At 43.4% G+C, this 23,499-nt stretch overlaps 1 protein-coding gene across 1 annotated transcript in view; it reads right to left on the reverse strand.

Moving 5' to 3' along the window:
* The window catches only part of LOC147728741 (EF-hand calcium-binding domain-containing protein 6-like), a 377,333-nt gene extending 368,614 nt beyond the window's left edge, over nt 1-8,719 (reverse strand). Inside the window, exon 1 of the mRNA XM_086962496.1 lies at nt 8,400-8,719. Within this exon, the coding sequence (XP_086818622.1) occupies nt 8,400-8,697 (298 nt within the window). The 5' untranslated portion in view covers nt 8,698-8,719. The remainder of the gene's footprint in view (nt 1-8,399) is intronic.
* Between the last annotated feature and the right edge of the window lie 14,780 nt (nt 8,720-23,499).

A 23,499-nucleotide genomic window follows, 5' to 3' on the forward strand; every position in this document is an offset into this window, starting at 1 on the left:
GCTATGTGAGGCGTCATAGCGCTGTACCAGTGTTATTCTTTAGTGTGCAGGTAAGACTATTTTGAACAGGTTTCTGCTATTCTATGGATTAGAACATAAATGAAAAATTGTAAATCACTTTATGTGACCTTTCAACTGATGTAACTCTTATTCTTTCCTGTGTTCTCCACACTACCTTTCAAAGTGGCCCAGATCTCTGGGCAACGATGCATGCCTCAATCGATCAATTAATCAACCAGTATTTGTATAGCACGCTAATCACCCCAAGGGGTATCCAGGTGATGCCTATTCTAAAGAAATCCCATCTTTGGGTCAACAGCCCCTTAACTGGAGGCCCATTGTGCTGTGGTTTGTAACTGCAAATCTTGGATATCTTGACTGTTGTGACTTTAAACAGGCTGGCTTCTTATCATTAAGGGGCGCTGAGTCAGTGTTAATGGCTATGCTAGATGATATGCATATGGCTCAAGATGTGAGAGACGCTACAACCATGGTATTTGTGGAACTATCTGCATGATTTAATATCATCAACCAGGCCACTGTCATCATTCAGACTGCTTTTCTGGGATCAGTGATATTAGCCTGCAATGGCTCTGTTTGTTCCTTGATTACATTCCCTGTTTGTTCAACCATCACCCGTTCATAACAAATGTCCATTCCTTCCTCGGATCTCCATTTTCTTTGATCCAACACCTTCATGTCCCTTAGACTAGATCATGGAAGCATGCTGTGCCTAGGTTCAACTGCATACTTCCTACTTCCTAGATAAGGTACAGCAGGTTCAGAATCTCGTGGTCAGGCTTGTCTGTAGTTTGAGGAAATGTTACTACATCCCTGAAGGCAAACAATCTTACACCAAATTGTTTTTGTTTGCTGTGAATTGCTCATTGCAGTTTATATCACTCTGTCCGCTGTTATTACAACAGAGACTTCACACTTACCTTTCACAGAGGACCCGCTGTTTTCATACTAAACTTTTGATGCCCATATCAGCAAGATCAGACATGCTTAATATGATGGTCCCATCATTTCCAACACTAATTCAAAACTATAAAATGCTTAACCACTCCACATCTATTTTATCCATGACAATCTTCTATTCCAATTTATATGTTATAATAAAAACATGTATTCATTTGGGTAAGCCTGCCAGCAAGCAGAAAGTTCAAGCCCCAAGAAGCTTTGTAATGAATAGGAGATCAGATGAGATAAGATGAGAACCCATCAGTGTACTCTTAAGCCAACCTATTATGCCACTTGAATTTACCCTTCTCAGAGATGCATACTTAAAATGTGAAGAGTACAAAAGCCAAAGTTTTTTGCAATTCTGTACTTTAAAAATATAAGCTATTATCAAAACATAATTCTGTATTGCAAACAAGACACTCATCTTAAATATAGTACTTTATCTTTTTTGTTTTAAATGTCAAATGTTTAGGCACACCTATTTCTCTTAATATATGAATTAACCTAAAAAGAAAAATGCTCATTCCAGCTACAGTTTATCTAACATCCATAAATGATGCTCCTAGGAAGACCTCCTTTATCGTGGTAAACAATAGTTTTCTAGCAGATTATTCTATACAGAGTGTTTACAGTACGGAAACCTGAAACATTCACATTCTTTTTTTCATTTACAATAATATGTCCTTAAACTCACTTCTAACAATAAATTGACCAATGTCATCTAGCTAGTCCTGACCTAGGGATTAACTAGACGTCTGCAGTGCCAGGTTAACGAACTCTGCACATTCATTATTTAAATGATCATAAATGTATGAGGCGTACCATAACTTCAAGCAGATTGCATTGAGTGGTTTATAATTTAATGGTGTATATTGGGCATTAGAAAAAGAGGAAGTGCTATAATACTCCATATTCTATAGTTGTAAAGAGGAGATTTGACCTACTTCTTGGACCTTTCATATAACATGAGCATAGTTACTCTGATTTTTGCAATTGTAAACTTTGCACAAGGAGCCACGTTGACTAATGATGTAAAGTGGTCTTTCCTCTGGGGGTTTGACTATGTTATACCATTTAATAGAAAACTAATATTCAAATCTAGACCAACTGCCTGCTGACAGAATTATCTTACAATATTTCTGTATTTTGTGTAGACTGCTTTATTTTACTATTTTGCATTGTCAGAAGCTCAATCACGTGCCATTAGTTTCTGGCTCTCTCTACGTGGAAAGTCTAGGCATAGTGATACCTACTTGCAGAATTAGTTATTTCCATCAGAACAACCGTAAATAGTTACCTTTGTTCCTCATGAACTTGTTCTTCAATATATACAATATAAAAGCAACTGGATTGAGACTCAATTGACAAGCACTGTATCCTCAAACTACCCTTTAATGCAGAAACATACGCCCACATGCATCAACCTATTTAAGAAGTGCAAACAATGCGAATCGGTAAATTCGGCCGTTTGTGATTCCTAAATAGGTTTTTTGGATGCATCATGCATTTTTGTGAAATTCGCTATTTTTAGCGATTTCCAAAAATGCGATTGCTTTTAAGGAATCGCAAATTTTGGATTCCTTAAAAGCAATGCATGATTGTGTTTCAAATTGTGAATTCGCAATTAGGGGGTGCAAATTACCACGAGGGTGAACCTCGTGGTAATTTGCGAAAAAAAATTTAAATGCTCAAAATTGCATTTTAAAACACTATCATGTTACAGACACACATGTCCTTAGGACATGTGTGTGTGAAACATGCACTTAAAAATACATTTCAGGGGTGCAGGGGGGGTCCTGTGGACACCCCCTGCACCCATGGAATGCATTAACATTTTGCGAATCGCTAATTGAAATTCGCAAAATGTCAATGCCTTCCCATTGATTCCTATGGGCCTTTTGGCCCATAGGAATCAATGGGAATTGCGAAATCGCAAATTAGAATTTGCATAATATTTGCGATTCGGTAAAAATTGCAAATATTATGCGATTTAAATCATGCATCCCATTTTACGATTCCTCATTGGCGATTCTCTAAAAATCGCAAATAAGGAATCGCAAAACCTTACTTTGATGCATGTGGCCGTACATCCTGCACGTTACGAGTGCTGCTTCCACAAACAAAACAAAGTTCCCTTCCCAATATGATTTACAACCATTGTCGAAATCTTCATTCTGACTAACATGAGTAAGGAAAACTTCATCAACCAAAGCATTAACATCATTAGACAGAGGCAACTCCAAACACTCACCCCATCCACTGTCTCCCAATTAAACAATACTGCCACTTTTATTTAAAGTTGGCAAACAAGAGTCTCTCTGGCTATGCAACAAAATGCATCCAAATGGCAAAATTCTTCCACACTCCATGAAAACCCCTGTCTTCGGAATACCAGACCACAGTAATTGCAAAGATCCTCCCTTTAAGCTAAATCATTTAATATCACAAAGTATGCAGTCTGGAACCTGACCCACAGTCGCAGAGCTATTCCAAAGCTATTGCCATTCTCTAAAGCACTGACAATTGGATGTTCATGAAAGTTGACAGCAGAATGTACAAACCATTCCCAGACCCCAGTGTGCTAAACATCTCAAGCACTCACTTGCCCTTTGTTGCTGGATGTCCCTACAAGACTTAGATTACAAAAGGCCACTGCAAGACTGATACATTTTATATGTAAATGTAGTATACTTGTAAAGCGCACAGCTGCCCCAGCAACGGGGCACCCCGGCGCTGTATAACGCTGTGGAACCCTTCCTGGCTCTCTCTGTGAGATGCCCCTCCTGGGCACCCCCAAGGTGAAGCCAGGCATTGAATTGAATTGAATTGAATAAAATTTATACCGCCCAAACAATAACCCGAAGGCATCAAGGCGCCTAACAAAACAAGTAATAAATGTAAGCACTACACCACTACAGATACGCCTGCACAAAGAGATGTGTTTTCAGAGCACTTCTGAATGCCTGAAGAGTGGGTAGGGATCCTATTTCCAGCGGGAGGGCATTCCACCACTTGGGCGCCAAGGTGGAGAAGGCCCTGCCACCCCATTTCGCTCTCCTGAAACGGGGGGTAGATAGGAGACGTCTGCCAGAGGAACGCAGATCCCTAGAGGGATGGATCCTACACCAGTGGGACTGTTTTTAGCTAAAGCCCTGTATGTTTTACATAGGATCTTGAAGTGAATGCGGTCCTCAACAGGAAGCCAATGCAACAGCTTTCTAGCCGCTGTGGCTGAGGAGCGTTTAGGAAGATCCAGGACAAACCTGGCAGCGGCATTCTGGACTACCTGCAAGCGCTGCAGTAGACTCTTATTCATTCCCGCATACAGCGCATTGCAGTAGTCCAGCCGGGAGCCAATGAGGGCAACAGCAAGCTGTTTCCTTGCCTGCAGGGATAGGTAATGCCTGATCCTCCTCAAGACATGAATAATGCCCCAGCAGGTGGAGATGGTTCTGCTGACCTGTTTACCCATGTTGAGGGCAGGATCAATCATAACCCCGAGATTTTTTGCAGAGGAGGTAGGGGTGGGGCAGGCTCCTAGTGAGTCTGGCCACCAGCAGGATGACCATACGTCATCTTTCCCTCCAAACACCATTACCTCCGTCTTCTCTCCATTCAGTTTCAGCGAATTAAGGATCATCCATTGACCGACTGCCTCCATACAAGATCTAAAATTGGAGGCAGTCGGGACGCTAGACTGGGAGAGAGAGACAAGGATCTGGGTGTCATCCGCATAGGAAACTATCTCCATCCCAAAAGATCTAATAAGCCTGGCAAGTGGGGTCACATAGATGTTGAATAGGGTCGGACTAAGAGCCGACCCCTGGGGGACCCCACATTGCACAGGAAGGGATGGAGATAGGTACTCCCCCAACTTCACTCTTTGCACTCGATGATTGAGGAAAGAAGTGAGTAGATCTAGAGCTGCACCTTGCACCCCAATCTCCCTCAGCCGAGATGTTAATACTGAGGGAGAAAGGGTATCAAAGGCTGCCGTCAGATCCAAAAGGATAAGAAGGGTGGTCTGGCCCTCATCAACGCGTGTGCGGATATTGTCCAACACTATGGTGAGCGTCGACTCAGTGCTGTGTTCCCTCCTGAAACCATGTTGAGAGGAGTCAAGACAGGCAGAGCTCTCTACAAAAGCAGCAAGATGCGTGTTAAGATGCGCTTCTAACATCTTTGCTGGCGCTGGAAGTAGTGAAATGGGCCGGAAGTTTTTTAAAACCGACGGATCCAGGGAGGCTTTTTTTAAAAGAGGTTTTACCACCGCACTTTTCCATTGGGTGGGGAAGAGGCCATCTCTCATGGCTCTGTTCATGATATCAACCAGAGGGGGCAGGAGAGTTTCCCTGCACTGTTTAAGGATCCTGAGGGGGCACAAATCCAGAGGAGAGCCCGATTTAGTTTTATTAAGGAGGCTATCCAAATCCTCTAAAGTAAGTGGGGGGAAGGAATCTAAAATTCCCAAAGGGAGTTTTTCAGTCGGGGCATCCCAGTCTTGTTGGGGCCGTTGTGGAGATTAAGCAAGCTATTGCCCAGAGTTGCAGCGTGGGACCCATGATTAGAGTAGGCACCGAGGCGAGAGAATTATCGAGTCCGCAGAGATTGAGCCCAAGACCCTGCCGCGTCGGGATATGAACCCTAGTCCCGGGCCTGATCTCTGCTTCAGGGTCTGCCACTTCTAACCAGTGAGCCACACTTCTCCACATATATCCATAGTTTATAAATGCTTATTACTTAATCAGACAAGCAAGGAGAACACACTGGAGTATCACAGATGAGCCCAATGCTCCCAAATCTTTTAAAACATTAGCTTCTCTTTACATTGCAAATGAGTCAAACATTTGAAGGATTATTTGATCACAAATTGCCAAAGGTGCAAATTCTGCAGATACACATTCTTTAGGTTATTGTGACAGCAAATGCAGTTGAATATAAACATCAGATAAAAAGGCATTACTTCTAAAGACAGTACAGTTGATACAATAGATTAACATGATTGACTCAATTCACTAAGTTTTAAAAGGACCCCAAATTTTAAATGATCCAAACTCTTATTAGCAGCTTATTTTGCTTCATTCAATAAATCTTGTCTTCAAACCAGTTTTCAAATGGCAGAGCATCAATTTCAATATACATCTATTTAATTATACACTAACTGAAATATCAGCTTGGCTGGACCTGCATTATTGTTTTATTCAGTTTATTTGGAACCTGAGGATATTCTATCGTTCTTCTAACATTTTATCTCAGGAACTGCACTTTTAGAGAATTGTCGGTGTTTCTAATCAAACGTAATGTTCCATCTAGTAAATATTACTATTCTATGCATTTTAAGAAATTGTTCAAATTCATATACTGAAAATGCCACGAGCAATTTCAGGACCACCTCAAAGCTTCGCTGCCCACATCATTGATGACTTTACTAAATAAACTGGTTGTTTTGGGGCATGATGTGCATGATAAAAATGATCTTCAACTCAATAGGATTCAGTAACAAATGTTATATTCTTTTCACTGAAAATGCAATCCCAGAGTTTTAGGTATTTTTAAAATTATTTTATGGAGCACAGACTTGTTGGCCTCCTCTGTACCAATTACCTTAATCTATGTATTAGTGTAAGTCTTGGTTAATTATCAACATATATGTATCATTATCCTATGGGTCCCACAGGGCCATAACTTGTCTAATAGGACCTTGTGCATAGTCTCAGGATCAAAGCAAGTTCCTTCCTTGATCTTGCTGACCATTCTGCTCTGCCTAGTTCATTCAAAACATCAATAATGAATGGAAACCAAAGAACAGTTCAATTAAAATCTCATGACCTTCCTTTGTCCCAATTTCAGAAAGAATACCAATTTCGATTTAGCTTAATGAACCCCTTATCTTGACCTCCCTTTCTTGTCCCTGGCCATATCTGTTAATTATTTCATATTAAAAAATCACTTTCTATCCTATTCCTGGGTTTGACCTTGAGAAAGATGGATATAGCTAAGGCATGGAAGGCAGACCACGCCCATTCCTTGGCAGAGTGGAAGCAAGGTTTAGCCGATTGCATGGCGCTTGAGGTTACGATGTACGAGGCGCGGGGATGCCCCCAGAAACATCCCAAGATCTGGAAAAGGTCAGCGGACTATTGGGGTATTGCTCAGGAGCCTGTCCGTTCAGTTAACTCTTTTGTTGAAGAAAAGCTTCGATCCAATGGGAATGATAGATGTGGACAAAGGGAGCAGCCTTGAATTTTCGTTCATTGAGAATTCTGGTACTGGCTGTTGGGTGCTGAGATGGGGTGAAGCAACTTTTTTTGTGTGTTTTATGTTACTGTATATGATCATTTGGTATGCTTTATTGTTCTTGTATTCACTGGCCTGAGGGGCCATGTTATCTCAGCAAAATCTAATAAAACTTTTTATGAGAAAAAAAATCACCTTCTACAATCGCCTTTCTCCACGTGAGTAGCTCACTCACCACCATCTCTATCTGGTCCCTCCACTCTCTCTTTATTTTTTGTCATTTCTCTTAACACCCACTCTCGCTCCTCACTTTTCAGCTAACGTAACATTAGCTGTGCAGCTGCCAGCTGGCCCACCATGCATACCATCTCGATTCTTCATGGTTGTCCTTGACTCCTACCACACCTCGTCGGTCTATTTAAACTACTCGTAGCCTCTGAAATGTTTCCTGATATTTACATTTGCTGTCACCCTCCCTTTGCTTAGAAATCTCAGGATTCTTCCACCCAGTCTCAATTTACATGAGAAAATAAGTTATATGAGAAAATTGAATTACCCGCACACAAAATAATCTCCAAAGATAATGAAGCTCTGAGAAATTGCAACCTCTAGTGTGAAGAAGGTATGTTTCAACAATGTGGAAAAACATGAAAATGAAATAAACCATATGTAAATCCATATTACCTTGTTATGTGAAATTCCTGAAATTACACCATGACACCACTTTGCAAAATTATTCACCATGTGCAGCAAAAATATAACACACGCACTCCATTTGCAGTAAAAATATAGAGCAAGAGTGGAGGTAGTGTAACACATTTGGCATGTCATATCATTTCATATCTTGCCCTTATCATAGAGTGTGGTCATTGTAAGTATTGGAGGTACAGTCACTCCCCAGAAGGTAATCAGTAAGCAGGTTTATGAACAGTTTACAGGTACATCATTGATACCCATTATGGGATAATGTTGCTGTTGGTCGAAAGGGTTACAGAAGGAAGGAGTGGGAGTGGGAGAGGGAGAAGAAGCTAGACTAAGAAACCAAAGTTGCACACATCTTTTCCATTTTTCTCGCGCACCATGGGACATATTCATATCACTGATGACCAAAGTGGCCATTTTATCGAAAAATGAACAAGAGGCCCTTTAAATGTGGCCAGTTTGGAGAAGTCACTGTTAGTTCAGCCTTGACTCACCAAAGAGTGGCAGCCGGGGTTTGGACGGATCAGCAGTGGTCACCGGCACTCCTTCCGGGATGTGGTGCTGGAGTGGCGCGAGCTTCATCCCCTTGTCCTTGCCCGAGGATGAGGAGGAGGAGGAGCGTTCGGTGTGCTTGGTGGCTACTGCAGGTGGCACCTCTGGGGGCTCCCCGCCTGCCCTGGAGAATCCGCGCAAAGACAAGGTCTCGGGGTCCCCGAGTCGCGATAGGGAGTGCTGGATGGCAGGTAAGCGGGGCAGGCCCGAGCCTGGAGTTTGGGGGAGCTGCTGAGGCATCTCCAACAGCCGTCTGACCCTTTCCTGCTGGAGAAACCAAGAGAAGGGGAAAGTAAGCACAAGCATTTCCCAGTGCAACACACCCGAAAACAGGCCAAGAAATCATGAATTTTATCTGTCAAAGATATGATGGCATAAAGCAATGAAGGTCCAGCTGGACATTTCCATTGGACTGGATAATTCTTTTGAACCATCACCTGCCACTGTAAAAGGCTGGATACTGATTGGCTATGCTGGAAAGTGACGCTCCATTGAGGGCCCAAGCAGCGTCAGATCCTCTAAGTGGTTTCACCCAATAGCTGTGAGAACTCCAACTCAATTCACACCTATCACGTCTTGCACTTTAAGTGACAGAGCATTCATGTATTTGCACTTTTAGGCATTGATATGTGATACACAGTATATAATAAATGTGAAGAAAAATATAAAATAAAAAAATGATTGACTATAAAATAAGTGGGCATCAAGAGTAAGATGAGATGTTTGCTAACTGCAGCTCGAAAAATGTAAAATATATTCATGCACATATAGAGGAATAGTCTTTGTATTTATTAACTAGGTGGTGAGTCACTAAAAATCAATAACTCCAAAGAGGCGTAGATATATGCCTATCGTTTGCACAGATTTACTTATTTTTTATGATTGAAAAAAATGCAGTTGTGTACATTTGCAGAATGTGTCATATACTATCACCCCCGGAGACCAGTTGAGGTCTCAATCCCAGGAATCACTTATGACAGCAGAAGCGTCCGCCCGTCCGTCAAACGTTTTGCTGCCGGAAGTGCAATCAGCAAATGGAAAGATCAGAGCAATCAGAATCACAGACCCAGAGACCGATGTGCAAAGGTCTTTTGCAGTCACAAAGTCTGGGATTTCACAGGGTTTGTGATCGCAAAATACAGTCTTACAATGTATAAAAAGCCTTTTATGAGTAAGTAAAATGCATTTTGCGGCCCTTCCAAATCACAGACAGTCTGGGACGTGATAGGGGCATCGCCTTATGTTTGCAAAGCTTAATTTGTAAAATGAAGAGTTCTGGTGCCCAAAAAGCTGCTCAGAAGCTCACAGCTGGCCCTATTAATTGTCAGTGTCTGAATACCCAGTACTGAATCGACCTCCGGCCTCTTTAATCCACTGCCAGACACTCTCTTCCCCTTTATGTAACTCCTGCAGGTCTGTACTTTCTCCAGTTTGTGAGTTTTTCCCTCACTTGATCTAGGGAACTGTCCGATGCCGAAAAATATGTGCCAATCCCAAAAAATGAGTGCCAATGGCCCCACCAGCAACCACCGGCTCAAATTAAGCACTGCCTATTTGCGAGTCAGAATAGTTTGTGACTGCACTTGCAGCTGCAAAACATTGATTACTCACCCTCGAGTTGAAATGGTAACTGATGTGCAAAGGAAAAGCTGTCCTCATAAAGGGGGAGCTGTCCCTATGAGGCAGCGTTCCCTTTGGAAACTGTCCTGAGCACCCTTGGATGGAGCAAGCAGTGGTCTAAGGGACATCTGCACACCCCCCTTAAGCTCTACCAAGCATGTCAACTATTTTTCTTTTAAGCAGTACCTGTTGCTTTAAGGGATACAGACTAATTTTAATGTTAATAAATCTTGCGGTGCTGGGAATGTGAACAACTGAATGAGGTCTTCTGTCCCTCCCAAACCTCCATCACTGCACTCTCAGCTATTTGTAGAGGGTCATAAATTGTGACTTGCCTCATTGATATTCATGGAGCAAGAGATTTTGCTACACTCTATGAATATACATTGTGTGAGGGAACCAGAGACGTTTTAGGGCATGGGCAAAGTGGACGCTGGCCCAGGGCCCCAGCCTTTTTAGCCCCCCAGACTCCCATCGAACCATCTCTGTCCTGCAGAGTCTTGCCCTGATGACCTTGAATAATTCTTAAACAGATTGTTTTAAATACCGTTTTCCTTTCATTTATTTTTAATGTGGGTGATCTATGAGAGTCTATTACAGACAAGTATTCTTTTTTCAACACCATTCAACATCTATAAAAAAAAGGTTTATCTTAGGTCAAAACAGAACCGCACATATAAGAAAAGGGAGGGGATCACCACAGAGGTTATTTGCAATATCGGAGGGGTGGTACTGCTGTATTATAATATTAAGAGCACAGGTCACTATCCTTGAATATTAGATGCAAACACATTTAGAATTCGGAACAATGCTCTGTCAGTGTCCTGGCCAAAGAGGGTATGAAAGAGCTGAAAGTGGATCATAAAATCAAAGCTGTTCCAAACAGGGGCCTCCAAATTATGTTTGGCCCAGGGCCCCTGAAATCCTTAAACTGTCCCTGGAGGTAACTGATGAGTACATTAATCACATTGCAAAATACCGGGCAGGTCGCAAAAATCTAGTGCTCAATTTGACCAACTATTTGTGACCTGCCCGACAATACATCAGGTTCCAGGATCTTGGAAAATTGTGTTTTATTTCTGTGAGCATCCAAGTGCTATTTTAAGTATGCAAGTTGGAATCATGGCATTATTTGCAATAGTTGTATGTAAGTTATGCATAAAGTCTTATCGACCCATCAGTTTCATTGCTTTAGAGACTTTTTTTTTTATACATTTTTTATTGAACATAGCAATGGTTAATCAGTGGTACAATGCATCTTTACAGTTTTAAATAAATAAATAAAGAAGAAAGACATCTATATACAAATATATATCAGACATGAGAATTAGGAAAAGGGGAAGAGATTCATCGAGCACAGCAAAAAGGGAATACAGACAATGATTTAATCTAGAAGGGACTGTGCAAAATCCGCAATTTATAAAGTGTTGTTGTAAATAAGTGCAAAAGCCTACAATAAAGTGCTACTGCATGTGCAAAGAACTATGATACAGCGATAACCAAAGCATTGCTTTAGAGACGTTTTGTTGATCAGCCACTATAAATTTGTAAGCATTCCTGTACATTAGAGCGCCGCTTTACATTTAATATCAATCAAAACATGTTTTAAACAGTTTGAGTTTGCCTTTGAAATGCACTCTCACTCTCATTATTTATCAAATGACCCATAATCTTGTAAAGACTTTCAACGCGTTTTATTGTGTTTCGCAAGTCCTAACTATTTTAAATATATATTTAAAACATAAATATTTGTATGCATTCATCATGTGTTTAAGATAAAGCCAATGAAGGAATTTGTATGTGTCATTCTAGGGGGGTTGGAACCGCGATTAACAAATGAGCATGATCGCCAGCTTTTGGATTTAATGTTGACACTGGCATGTAAGGTTATTTTGTGCAAGTGGAAATGTGCTAAGGAAGTAAATTTCAAAATTTGGCAGGAATGGCTGTCTTTCCTGAGAGGTGCCACGAATCAGGCGTTACAGTCCTCTATGTGGTGTCCATCCAATAAGAAATTATGGAAGTCACTAGACAGTTCATCCCTCCACTTTGAACCGCCTTGAAGCAATATGACCTTGTAGTAGTACCTTGGATATATGGGTGTGATCCTAGTTGCTATGTCAGAACTATCCCCATTCATCCACACGTCAAGTGTTTAACAACTTGATCAATAACCATGTGACAAGCAAGAGTGATTCTTCTCTTTATTCTCTTTATTTTTATCATTTGTAGTTTCTGTATTGGTCTGACAACATCTGTATTAATTCACTTTTGATGGAAGATTTAATGTAATGTCTTTTGCTTTGTTTTCTTACTTCAATAAAAACGATTTGAAATTAAAAAAAAAAAAAAAAGCGCTGCTTTACATTTAATATCAATCAAAACATGTTTTAAACAGTTTGAGTTTGCCTTTGAAATGCACTCTCACTCTCATTATTTATCAAATGACCCATAATCTTGTAAAGACTTTCAACGCGTTTTATTGTGTTTCGCAAGTCCTAACTAACATGCCTTTGTCTTTCTGATGTACGTGGCCAAACAAATAAATACATGAACAACTTTTTGGCACCTGGATGACGGTATAGCCGCCTTCCGAGAGATAAACATTCCTACTATTAGGGAGAGTTTGGGGGGGGGGGGGATCTCTGCAGGTCACAGGCACTAAAAGGCACGTCGTGTGACCTTGAGGCCAATGTAGGGAGCATGCCCCCGAAAGCTTCTTCCCATTCTCTTACACTACCCCAACACCCAGACCACCCACCCGCCTGTCCACAAACCCCCCAGGACACAAAACACTACAGGCATTTTATTTTATGTTGCCCCGTGAGGGAGTGCAACCTCCCTGTCTCAGGCAGCACACACCTCAAACCACGTAGGGAAGGCAGTCGCCTGACCAGCCCAGCATCTACACACTGTTTAAACTCTATTTAAAGTTTATCTGACTTTCTCGCTGCATCGGTTCCCAGCTCGAGAACCACTAACGCGCCAGAATCAACGCCCCCTCCGGAGCAGAGCGGAGTGGCACATTCCTCAATATTAATGTAGTCGCCTGCTCAATATACTGAAAGGGAGTGTAGGATTGCCCACCCTATTGGTTGCTGCGCCGCAGGTGGGATGCTTCAGCGGACGGTCCAACCACCGGGCAGCAGCTCGCGGGGCTCCTCAGACGCCGCGTGTCCTGCGCATCCCTCGGGGCTGAGCTCGGCGACGCTGTGCTGCTTCACCCGGTCTCACACTTCTCTCTGCGCCTGGTGTTGTTTCTCCTCATTGAACGAGGCAAGGTTGCCAAAGGCAACAGCAAACCCTTAAATCTCCTTTCAACAAGCCTTCTTGCCAGGACTGAGGCTGCAAGGAGCGCGCCAGACACCCCCGGGAGGCCATGCCTTCATTAGCAACATTCAGACGCCTGGCTCGTACTTATCTAGAGCAAGAAATAAACAAACTAAACATATACATCGACTGTAATATTAAAAGAATGTAAAGTCAAGTTGTTTCAGATTAAATGTTGGCCCAGCATAACTCTGAAATACCTTATGACACACCACAGACTAAAACAGGAGTTAGGACTGTCTGAGGGAACACACCTGGCAATGTAAAATACCTCTTTACAATGGTCCTTACACTTATTCATTTAAGCATTGTACATAGCATCAACACACGCCCCCTTCAAACCACCTCAGAGCTCTTTAAACTTTTTGAAGAACCAAAAATGTATAGATATACAAACATGACTCGCCAGAAATTTGTGGCACATGAAAACTTTCTTTACAGGTGATTTCCCTCTTCCCATATTTGTAGGTATTATTTCGTGAGCTATTATCATTCCCTTGGTGCCTGTTTTTTTATCAGGCTGTAATTTTTATGAACCTATAGGTAGGCTAAAATGCACTTTAAACGCCATCACATGTGTTTTCGCTGGGGGCCTGGGGCTTCTTGAACACGGATACACAGTGCGATGTTTAACACAGAACTCCGCGCGAGGGGCATTTTTTGTGAACAGTTTTTGCAGCAGCTTTATCTGTCAGGTCAGCTTTAATGCCCGCTGTGCTGCTGCCAGGAAGCCATAGCTTAGAATCCGGTCAGACTGGACTTGCGGGAGTTGTCCAGGGAACTGAGTGACAACGCACCTCAGTCGGCCCTCCTTGTCCGCACGCTTAAGGAATCCTACGAGCACAAAGGTACCGCAAATGATTGTGCTTAAAGAATACTGCTCCGGCCCAACCCACCAGATAAAGAGATAAAGACGAGCGTGTCACTTGTATTGTGCTGTTTTCAGGAAACTGTTGAAGAAATGCAGAACGAGGCGCAGGCACTGAGCAGAACTGTATATATTCAGAATGACACTAGCAGGGATCCATATAGCGGCCCCAGCTCTTAACTTTTCTCCTGATTCATCATCACTTGCCAATCACTGAAGCCAGCCTACAAACGAGAGAGATAAGTAATGACATAGTGACAGCCCATGTGGGTAACTATGAAAGCCATGACCAGGTTAGGTAGAGCTTCACAAAGTCCCCCCCCCCCCCTTGTACAGGCACATAAAAAGTAAACTCTCCCCCCACAATTCTGTTGAAATACCCAAAACCCAATGGCAATTAAGACAAAAGCAAACACAACAAGCTGATGGATGGAGTGCTGAAACTTTTCAACCACTCACCCCAAGTCACAGATCTGGGTTTAATCCATTGTTCTTTTGCTCACTATGGCATACCAGTTTGGACTCAGCTATATGCAAATCAGTCTTGACCCTGTTCCTCATGGCAACAGTCCAGCCGGACAAAGCAAACACAACAAGATGATAGACTGAGTGCTGAAACTTTTCAATCACTTACCCTCAGTCACAGATCTGGGTTTCATCCACCGTTCTTTTGCTCACTATGCCACCCCAGTTTAGACCCAGTCATATGCTAATCAATCTTGACCCTGCTCCTCATGGGAACAGTCCAGCACGAACTGCCAGGCCAGGTAATCCCTGGACCGGAAACAAGAATCCTAGGACTGGCTTCACCCCTCATCAGCCAGGCTAGCTTGAATAAAATTGTAGCGCAAGCGAGGGACCCACGTCTGGGCATACCCTTAGCCACTAGGGTGAACATAGCGAACACAACAAGATGATGGACGGAGTGCTGAAACTTTTCAACCACTCAACCCCAGTTACAGATCTGGGTTTAATCCATTATTCTTTTGCTCACCATGCCACCCCAGTTTTGCCCCAGCCATTTGCAAATCAGTCTAGACCCTGCTCCTCATGGGAACAGTCTAGCATGAACTGCCAGGGCAGGTCCTCCCTGGACCGGAAACAAGAATCCTAGGACTGGTTCATCCCTCATCAGCCAGGCTAGCTTGAATAAACTTGTACCGCAAGCAAGGGGCCCAAGTCTGGGCATACCTTAGCCACTAGGGTGAACATAGCGAACACAAAAAGATTATAAACGGAGTGCTGAACCTTTTCAACCACTCACTCCCAGTTACAGATCTGGGTTTAATCCATCATGCTTTTGCTCACCATGCCACCCCAGTTTGGATCCAGCCATATGCAAATCAGTCTTGACCCTGCTCTCCATGGGAACAGTCCAGATCGAACTGCCCAGATCTCTGTGCTGAGTTGAATGTTTGACATTGTTCAACATTCTGTCTATCAATTGTTCTTTTTGCAATTAAGACAAAGGATGCACAGATTAAAAGCAGGAACATATTAAAGTGTCATTGAAATTAGTTTCCAGCTAACGAAAATAAACTTTTGCACCAGACTCCCCAGAAGACCAGTGACTACATTATCTTCACTTCAAGCAAAAGTCCCGGGCACACGTGATGAGGAAAAGAAATACTAGTGGAATGTCTCGTATTCGTATTCAATTGGTCAACACCAGTAGATTAGATGAAAGGTTTTAATAACGCAAAAAACAATGAAAAGACCAGCCGACACATGTTTTGTCTCAAAGCGGGAATTGTCCCGTGATTCTTCAGGGCCGGGAATGATACAAACACTGAGAGAGAACCAATATACACTTGGGAAAACTGCATGTGGTCTAAAACGAACCAGGATGTCTATGCACGTTGATCACAGACATCCATATGATGTGGAAACCCTACGTGTGATTGAGTGATCAACACATAATGATGGTGACTTGTGTATACACATATTTTGGCTGTGATTAAGCAAGTGACTGCAAAATGGGGGGGAAAATTGTATTACATTGCGAAACAACAGGTGTCAAAATTATGCGCATTGTGACTGATAGTGTATTGGTGACCCCAAGCTGCGACAAGGTTGAATCACAAGAAAAATGTCATGTACACAATGGGGTATTGACATCTAAACTAATGAGCCTAATACAGTGCAGATGGGTCAATGTACACAAGTGGTTGGGAAGACGAACACTAACCACAACATGATGGAGATACTATATACAAGAGTGTGGGGTCAGGGAAGGGTCTCTAGAATGGACGGTAAAAAAGGGCATAACGGTCAACCAGGCAAAACATGGAAGAGAAACCCAGCACGGAGGGGTATGTATAAATACCTGTGTGGCTGTTTGGAAGAATTGTGGGATCTGGGGAAAGGGAAAGAAAGAAGCGATCGAATGAGAAACAAAAAGGTTCGGAAAAGCTGAACGTCCAAAAGATCACTGGCATGAGGTTAACAGAGCCAGGGAAAGAAAAATTGGAGATAGCTCACCAATGAGCCGGTGGAGTAACCAGAGTGGCTGAAAGTTTAGAGGAACCCATCAAACAGACTCAATTGGGGATGGCGTAACAACCACTGCGAGGCGAGTGTCTGGCGGGAGAAATCATAAGGTGAATGATTAAAGAACTAAGAGAACCGCAACAGATGAGACAGTCGATAAAGCAGGGGAAATGGGGTTACCCAATCTTAACTGCTATGGATGTCAGATCTTACCACTATGAACATGTGGTAAAGACTTGGTAGCAATGGCGGGGTTGTAAAACTGGAAGAAGGGAGGCATAGCAAAGAGTTACAAAAGCAAAGATAACAAGGCGGCTGTGCCCTACAACCCGGGGACTTGCCCTAAAACAGGCGGTGTGTCCCATGAAAAAAAAACTGGAAATGGCGAATGCAAACAAGCGGATATGCTGTATGCACGAGGGAGCTGGGTGCTGAAAGACAAAGGGGAAACGGAAATTGGGAGGTGTGTGGCAGACAGTGCGATAATGATGTGACAGGAAGGTGAAGGCGGGCACAAATAGGGGAAGGATCTTACCCAGGTATGGACCGTGTTTAAAGGTGCAAAAACCGGAGGGTGCGAGAGGCGGGGGCGCCGTAACCTTGAAAAAAATAGGTGGGGGGAACTTGTCAGTGATGGTACATAAACCGTCTAAACAGGGGAGTGGAGTCTGTAGGGACAAGGGCGGCTTACCTTGCGTAGGTCAAGGCTGGAAACACTCACTTGATCCGTGGATTTCCTCCAGATGCGGAAGTCCACAGACCCGATCGTCAGACAATTTGAATGGCGGCAGGAGCGCAAAGACTAGACCGTCAATGCCATGCTGGTCCCTGACGTGAGGAGCGTGGCGGGCCTGGCGGGCTCTAACTTGAAATGTGGAAGAGCGCGCATGCATGGAGAAGTGACCAAAGGTCCAAAACAGTGACATGGGCTAGAAGATAAAGCCTAGGTTAAAAGCTGGCCATAGGGTATGAGGTTGGAAAAAGATAAAAAGATGTGTATTCCCCAGAAAGGAACTATCGACATAATCTGAAGAACCGAACGCTGAGAGCAAAAACAACACTGCATGTAAAAAATATCTTGCAGGAAGAGCAACATTGAGTCATGTGTGATCCCCGGTAAAAATGGAAGGGGGACGGAGCGTGACAACCATTGGGAGATGGTAAAAAAGGGAGTGGTGTTGACGGAGCATCTGAATCAATCAAACACTCACACCCAGTCAAAAGATCTGGGTTTAATCCATCACTGTTCTTTAGCCCACTCTGCCACCCCAGTTCAGACAATGCTATATGCAAATCAGTCTGACCCTGTGCCTCATGGGAACAGTCCAGCCCGAACTGCCAAGCCATGTCTTCCCTGGACCGGAAACAAGCTTCCGAGGACCGGTTTCTGGCATTCCAGCCGTCTTCAGCCCGGCTTGCTTGAATCCAGTGGCAAAGGGAGCAAGGTACTCACGTCTGAGCATACCCTGCCACACTTATGGCGGTCAAAAGCGGTGGGGTGGCAGAGTGGGCTAAAGAACGGTGATGGATTAAACCCAGATCTTTTGACTGGGTGTGAGTGTTTGATTGATTCAGATGCTCCGTCCATCACCACCCCCTTTTGTACCGCTTTTGGCCGCCATAAGTGTGGCAGGGTATGCTCAGACATGAGTCCCTTGCTCACTATGCCACTGGATTCAAGCAAGCCGGGCTGAAGACGGCTGGAATGCCAGAAACCGGTCCTCTGAAGCTTGCTTCCGGTCCAGGGAAGACATGGCTTGACCCCAGATCTTTTGACTGGGTGTGAGTGTTTGATTGATTCAGATGCTCTGTCCATCACCACCCCCTTTTGTACCAACCATTGGAAGATAGCACTAACTGAGTGTATGGTTGTGTGGAAAAAAACCAAAAAGGAAATAGCCAAAGCGGGTAGAAGCAAGCACTCCGTGAGTGTATGGTCGTAGGGGGGGGGACCTGACAATGTACTAAGGTCCTGCAGGGAGACCATCATAAGAGGTAGACAGTGTCTAATGATGTCTCATGCTAGTGCCCAGGAGAGAAGGGCAAAGGGGCTTGCTTGAAAGGTTGAAGTAAGTGTGTGCAAGAGGAATAGCATAAAATGCCCTACAAGCTATAGACGGGCTCACATGAAAGGATAAACCCATGTCGGTGGGTTGAACAGTTGTGACACATGCTATATATGTACATTAGAAATCAAAATCAAAGTTATCTTTAAGGATTAGAACCGTAATCAACAGGGAGACATGTTATACAGGGTTACTGGGAGCATGCATAACAATCATTTGCACATTTCACTATATACAATATGTCGCTGGGTTCCTCTGACCCTTCAGCCGCTCTGGTTACTCCACCGGGTCATTGGTGCGCTTTCTCCAATTTTTCTTTCCTTGGCTCTGTTAACCTCATGCCAGTGGTCTTTTGAACGTTCGGCTTTTAAAGAACCCTTTTGTTTCTCATTCAATTGCTTCTTTCTTTCCCTTTCCCCAGATCCCACAATTCTTCCAAACCGCAACACAGGTATTTATACATACCCATCTGTGCTGGGTTTCTCTTCCATGTTTTGCCTGGTTGACCGTTATGCCTTTTTTTACAGTCCATTCTAGAGACCTTTCCCTGATTCCACACTCTTGTATACAGTATCTCCGTCATGTTGTGGCTAGTGTTTCTCTTCCCAACCACTCGTGTACATTGACCCATCTCCACTGTTTTAGGCTCATTAGTTTAGATGTCAAAACCCCATTGTGTACATTACATTTTCCTGTGATTCAACCTTGTCACAGCTTGGGGTCACCAATAAGCTATGAGTCACAATGTGCATCATTTTGTCACCTGTTGTTACGCAATGTAATACAATTTTCTCTCCATTTTGCGGTCACTTGCTTAATCACAGTCAAAATGTGTGTAGACATAAGTCACCATCATTATGTGTTGATCACTCACTTGGAGAACCGTAGCCTTAAGGCCCGGCGGCGCAGGGTACGCCTGAAATCCCCGGGATTCACCTGCCTTGTCAAATACAGAGACACGGACTCTTCTTCTGACGTAGAAGATTGTATTTATTAGCTGCAGCTAGTACAGTGGTCTTAGAAGTCGTATAACGAGGTTCAAAAGAGACTGCCACTTAACTCCGTGGCGCACAGGTTTATATACGCTATAATACAATGTAAAATGCAGTCACACAAGAACATGAGACATAGGCAAACGTTACAAACAATGCTTTAAGTCCCAAGCAACTCAATTTCCCGGTTCATGTTTATCATTAGACCCCTTAAGCAAATTACAAATAAATCCACACAATTCAGTTTACGAGTAGAGAAAACACAGCTGTAGGTTTTAGAAGGACAGTCGTGAAACAGGAGAATGCACAAGACGTGTAGCGAAGGACAACAGATAAGATAACTTAAAGGAAAGAATGGTGTGAACCAACAAATAGTCCGGACAGGGATTAATCAGCTCAGACAGGAATTAGTGTACTCGGCCAGACCCTGACACTCGTTAGTAAACATAGGCAAGGAAGCCACCTGACACGTAAATGCAGAAACGACAGAAACATCGCGCTCGCCGTGCTGCCTGAGTGAGGGCAACACAAAATGGCGGCGTCTACAAAATGGAGACTGAGCACGAACGAATTCGTAATTTACAGAACCTCAGACCCTCCTTTTGCCATTACTCAGGCAAAAACAAACCAACTCATGCTAGTCTGAGTCAGAATCAGCATTGATATTCATAAAGTCCTCAAGCTGTTCCTGCACCATCATCCTAATATTCTCTGTCTTCTGATTTACAGGTTTTGGAACACATAAAGTAGCCAATAGGCCACAAACTGCAGGACCACATTGGACACACAGACAACAAGAGAATATGATGGCCAAAATTGCTCCAAGGAACGTTAGGATCTTCCATCCCTAGGTTGACAATATTTCCCAAAACCATCCCATAAAAGACCAATCCCCTTCGTCCTGATGAATCGACTCGGAGACGTTGTGTAATCTGGAAATGGCCTGGTATTTTGTCGGAGAGTCGTCTGGAATATAAATGCAGCAACTCGATCTGATCAATTTACAGACACCTCCTCGGTCTGCTAAGATCACATCTAGCGCAATTCGATTTTGCAACGTCATAAGACGGTCCGCCTGAAGCTCTGCTGTAATGTTACCTATCGCACCTGCAGTAACATTAATAGTGGTCTCAACCACATGAACCAAGTGCCTGATTTTTCTGCTGTTGGCCATTGGACCCCAAAAGGGAAGGAATCCTTTAAGGAAATCTCCTCCCTCTTGTTCTGCCGTGTCCTTGGCATCGAATATACCTCGGCTATATCTAACTCTGTGATGGTCTGACGGAGCCGTATATGTAGGGGGAAGAAGAAAAGCAATATAACAAGTTCCAGAAAAGTTAGAGGGGAGCCATGTATAGGCTCTGTCATTACAGACAAAATATGTTCCTTGAGGCGGAACTAACGGAGGAAAATCAGGAGACGAGAAAATATAGGTGTACGAACAACTCTGCCTGTTGTCAGTTTTCTTGCTGTTGACTTGGAGACAAAAATTACCTTGATGGGGTACAGTCCATACTGGAGAAGACTCACCCTTTCTAGTTTTGTCACCAAGGCTAGAAACATAATGGGTAACATTCCATCCTTCATAAGCTCTCTTCTCATCTAATGGAATCTTGTTCTTCTCTACGATCTTGGCCATTGCCACTATACCCTTAATCAGAGAGCTTTGGCTAAAATCCAATCCATTCCCAAAAGTTTTAAAGGAACTTCTGAGTCTGTTGTGGTATGCGGCCGAAAAACATAGCCAGGTAGGCCCAAGCTGAACCTTCATATGAGAAAGGAAGAACCAAATATGGCATTCCCTTTCGTGTATTGTGTGGCATAAGTCCGCACACCCAACAGTTAGTCATATTAATGGCCAACTGATGTTGATGTAACAACTGAACAAACGTATTGTTCATATATTCGGCCCTCCTTATCTGCTCATGAGGAGGTAGAGTATGCATTTTATGTGAAAGGACAGAAAGACGAGAAGAAGAAGGATTCGTAGAATTAACAACATTTCTCTGCTGCAAAACATGTACGATCCAACCTGTGCAAGCTAATAAAATACACAAAAACATAAAAACACACAAAGTTACGCCAAAATGACTACGCAATAATTTACAATACTTCGATCTCATTTCCTGCTTCCTATTTTCCCTACCTATGGTTGTTGAACCATCCATCTTTATCTAAAAAAAATGTCGCTCACGGCAATCTTCCTTAATCACTCAGCTACTTATTTCTGTATATCCTGAGGCACTAGCCACTTGCTAAAAGGACAAAAACCAGGTTACAGTCTGAGTCTCCTACCATGACCCTGCGACGGAGACGGATGGCACATCTAATCCTAAATATCACACAAAAATCAAAGAGGCAAAAAGATCAATAAAAAATGTCTCTAGGTAATAAGGAAAAAGTGTTCAAAGTGTTCAGTTCTTTTGGTCAACTCTCGACCTCAGATTGTAGCGTGTTTTACTCGGCAAGGTCTGGTCCTTGAATAGAGTCTCTGGATTAGTAGTGTCTATTCGAAGATGCTCAGGCACAGCAGCTTGAAGAATGTCGTCATCCGATTTCTCAGACAGGGTTCCATAAATTTGAGCGTCACTGAAAGGCACAAAACAAGGAATCGCTGCAGATTCGGATTCTCTTATACCACTGCGGATCCACTGATCAAAGGGTAATGGCAGAGGCACTTTCTTACAGTGCATGCCATGAACCCAATTCTTCTTGCCGACCACTTTCACAGCTGTGCGGGTGACGAGCAAAACTTGTCTAGGGCACCGACCAACGAGGCTCCAAGTTCTGAGTCCGCAGAAAGTTCTTGACGCAGACCCAGTCACCGGGCAAAATGGTGTGACCTGAGTCTGTGGAGGCCTCTGGCAAAGCACTTTGTACCTGTTCACGAATAACACTCAGCTTAGCAGTCAAGTCATGCAAGTAATCAATTAACGAAGGATATGGTATATCCGAGTATTTTCTGGGACGAGGGACACCCCAGACATTAGCTGGGCGTCTGAAGACCACTTCATATGGGCTAAGTCCCATACGAGAGTGCACAGTAGTTCTGGTTGACAAAAGAGCTAGGGACAAGGCATCAGGCCAGGCAAGACCTGTGCTAGCTTGAATTTTAGCTAATTTAAGCTTGAGTGTGCCATTGTAGCACTCAACCAAACCCGCTGACTGTGGATGGTTTGCCGCATGGAACTTTTGTCTAATACCAAGACCAGAACACACTTTCTGCATAATTTGACCCACAAATTCACTTCCATTGTCACACCAGACAACTTGCGGCAAACCAAATCTGGGTAAGAACTCCTTGAGCAACACTTTTGCAGTTGACAAAGCAGTGCTATCTTTCAAGGGGTAGGCCTCTATCCAACGGGAAAAGGCACATACCACTACCAGAACATACTTAAGGTTGTTGCATCGATCCATGTGAATGTAATCGATCTGCAACCCCTCAAAGGGATATGTCGAGGGAGAAAAATGACCTGCCGGAGTTGGGCTACCCTTTCCTGGGTTATGCATTAAACCAACAATACAATGCTTAACCACATTCTCGGCACATTTCGGGATTCCTGCATTCTGCCATACAGGAGCCAAAAGCTTACATAAGCCCTTCGCACTGATGTGAGCTGGACCATGAGCCATAGTCACAACCGGCAACACATAAGCGTCCGGTAACATCCAT

The sequence above is a fragment of the Lissotriton vulgaris genome, chromosome 3_1 (assembly GCF_964263255.1).
Source record: "Lissotriton vulgaris chromosome 3_1, aLisVul1.2, whole genome shotgun sequence".
Lineage (NCBI taxonomy): Eukaryota > Metazoa > Chordata > Amphibia > Caudata > Salamandridae > Lissotriton > Lissotriton vulgaris.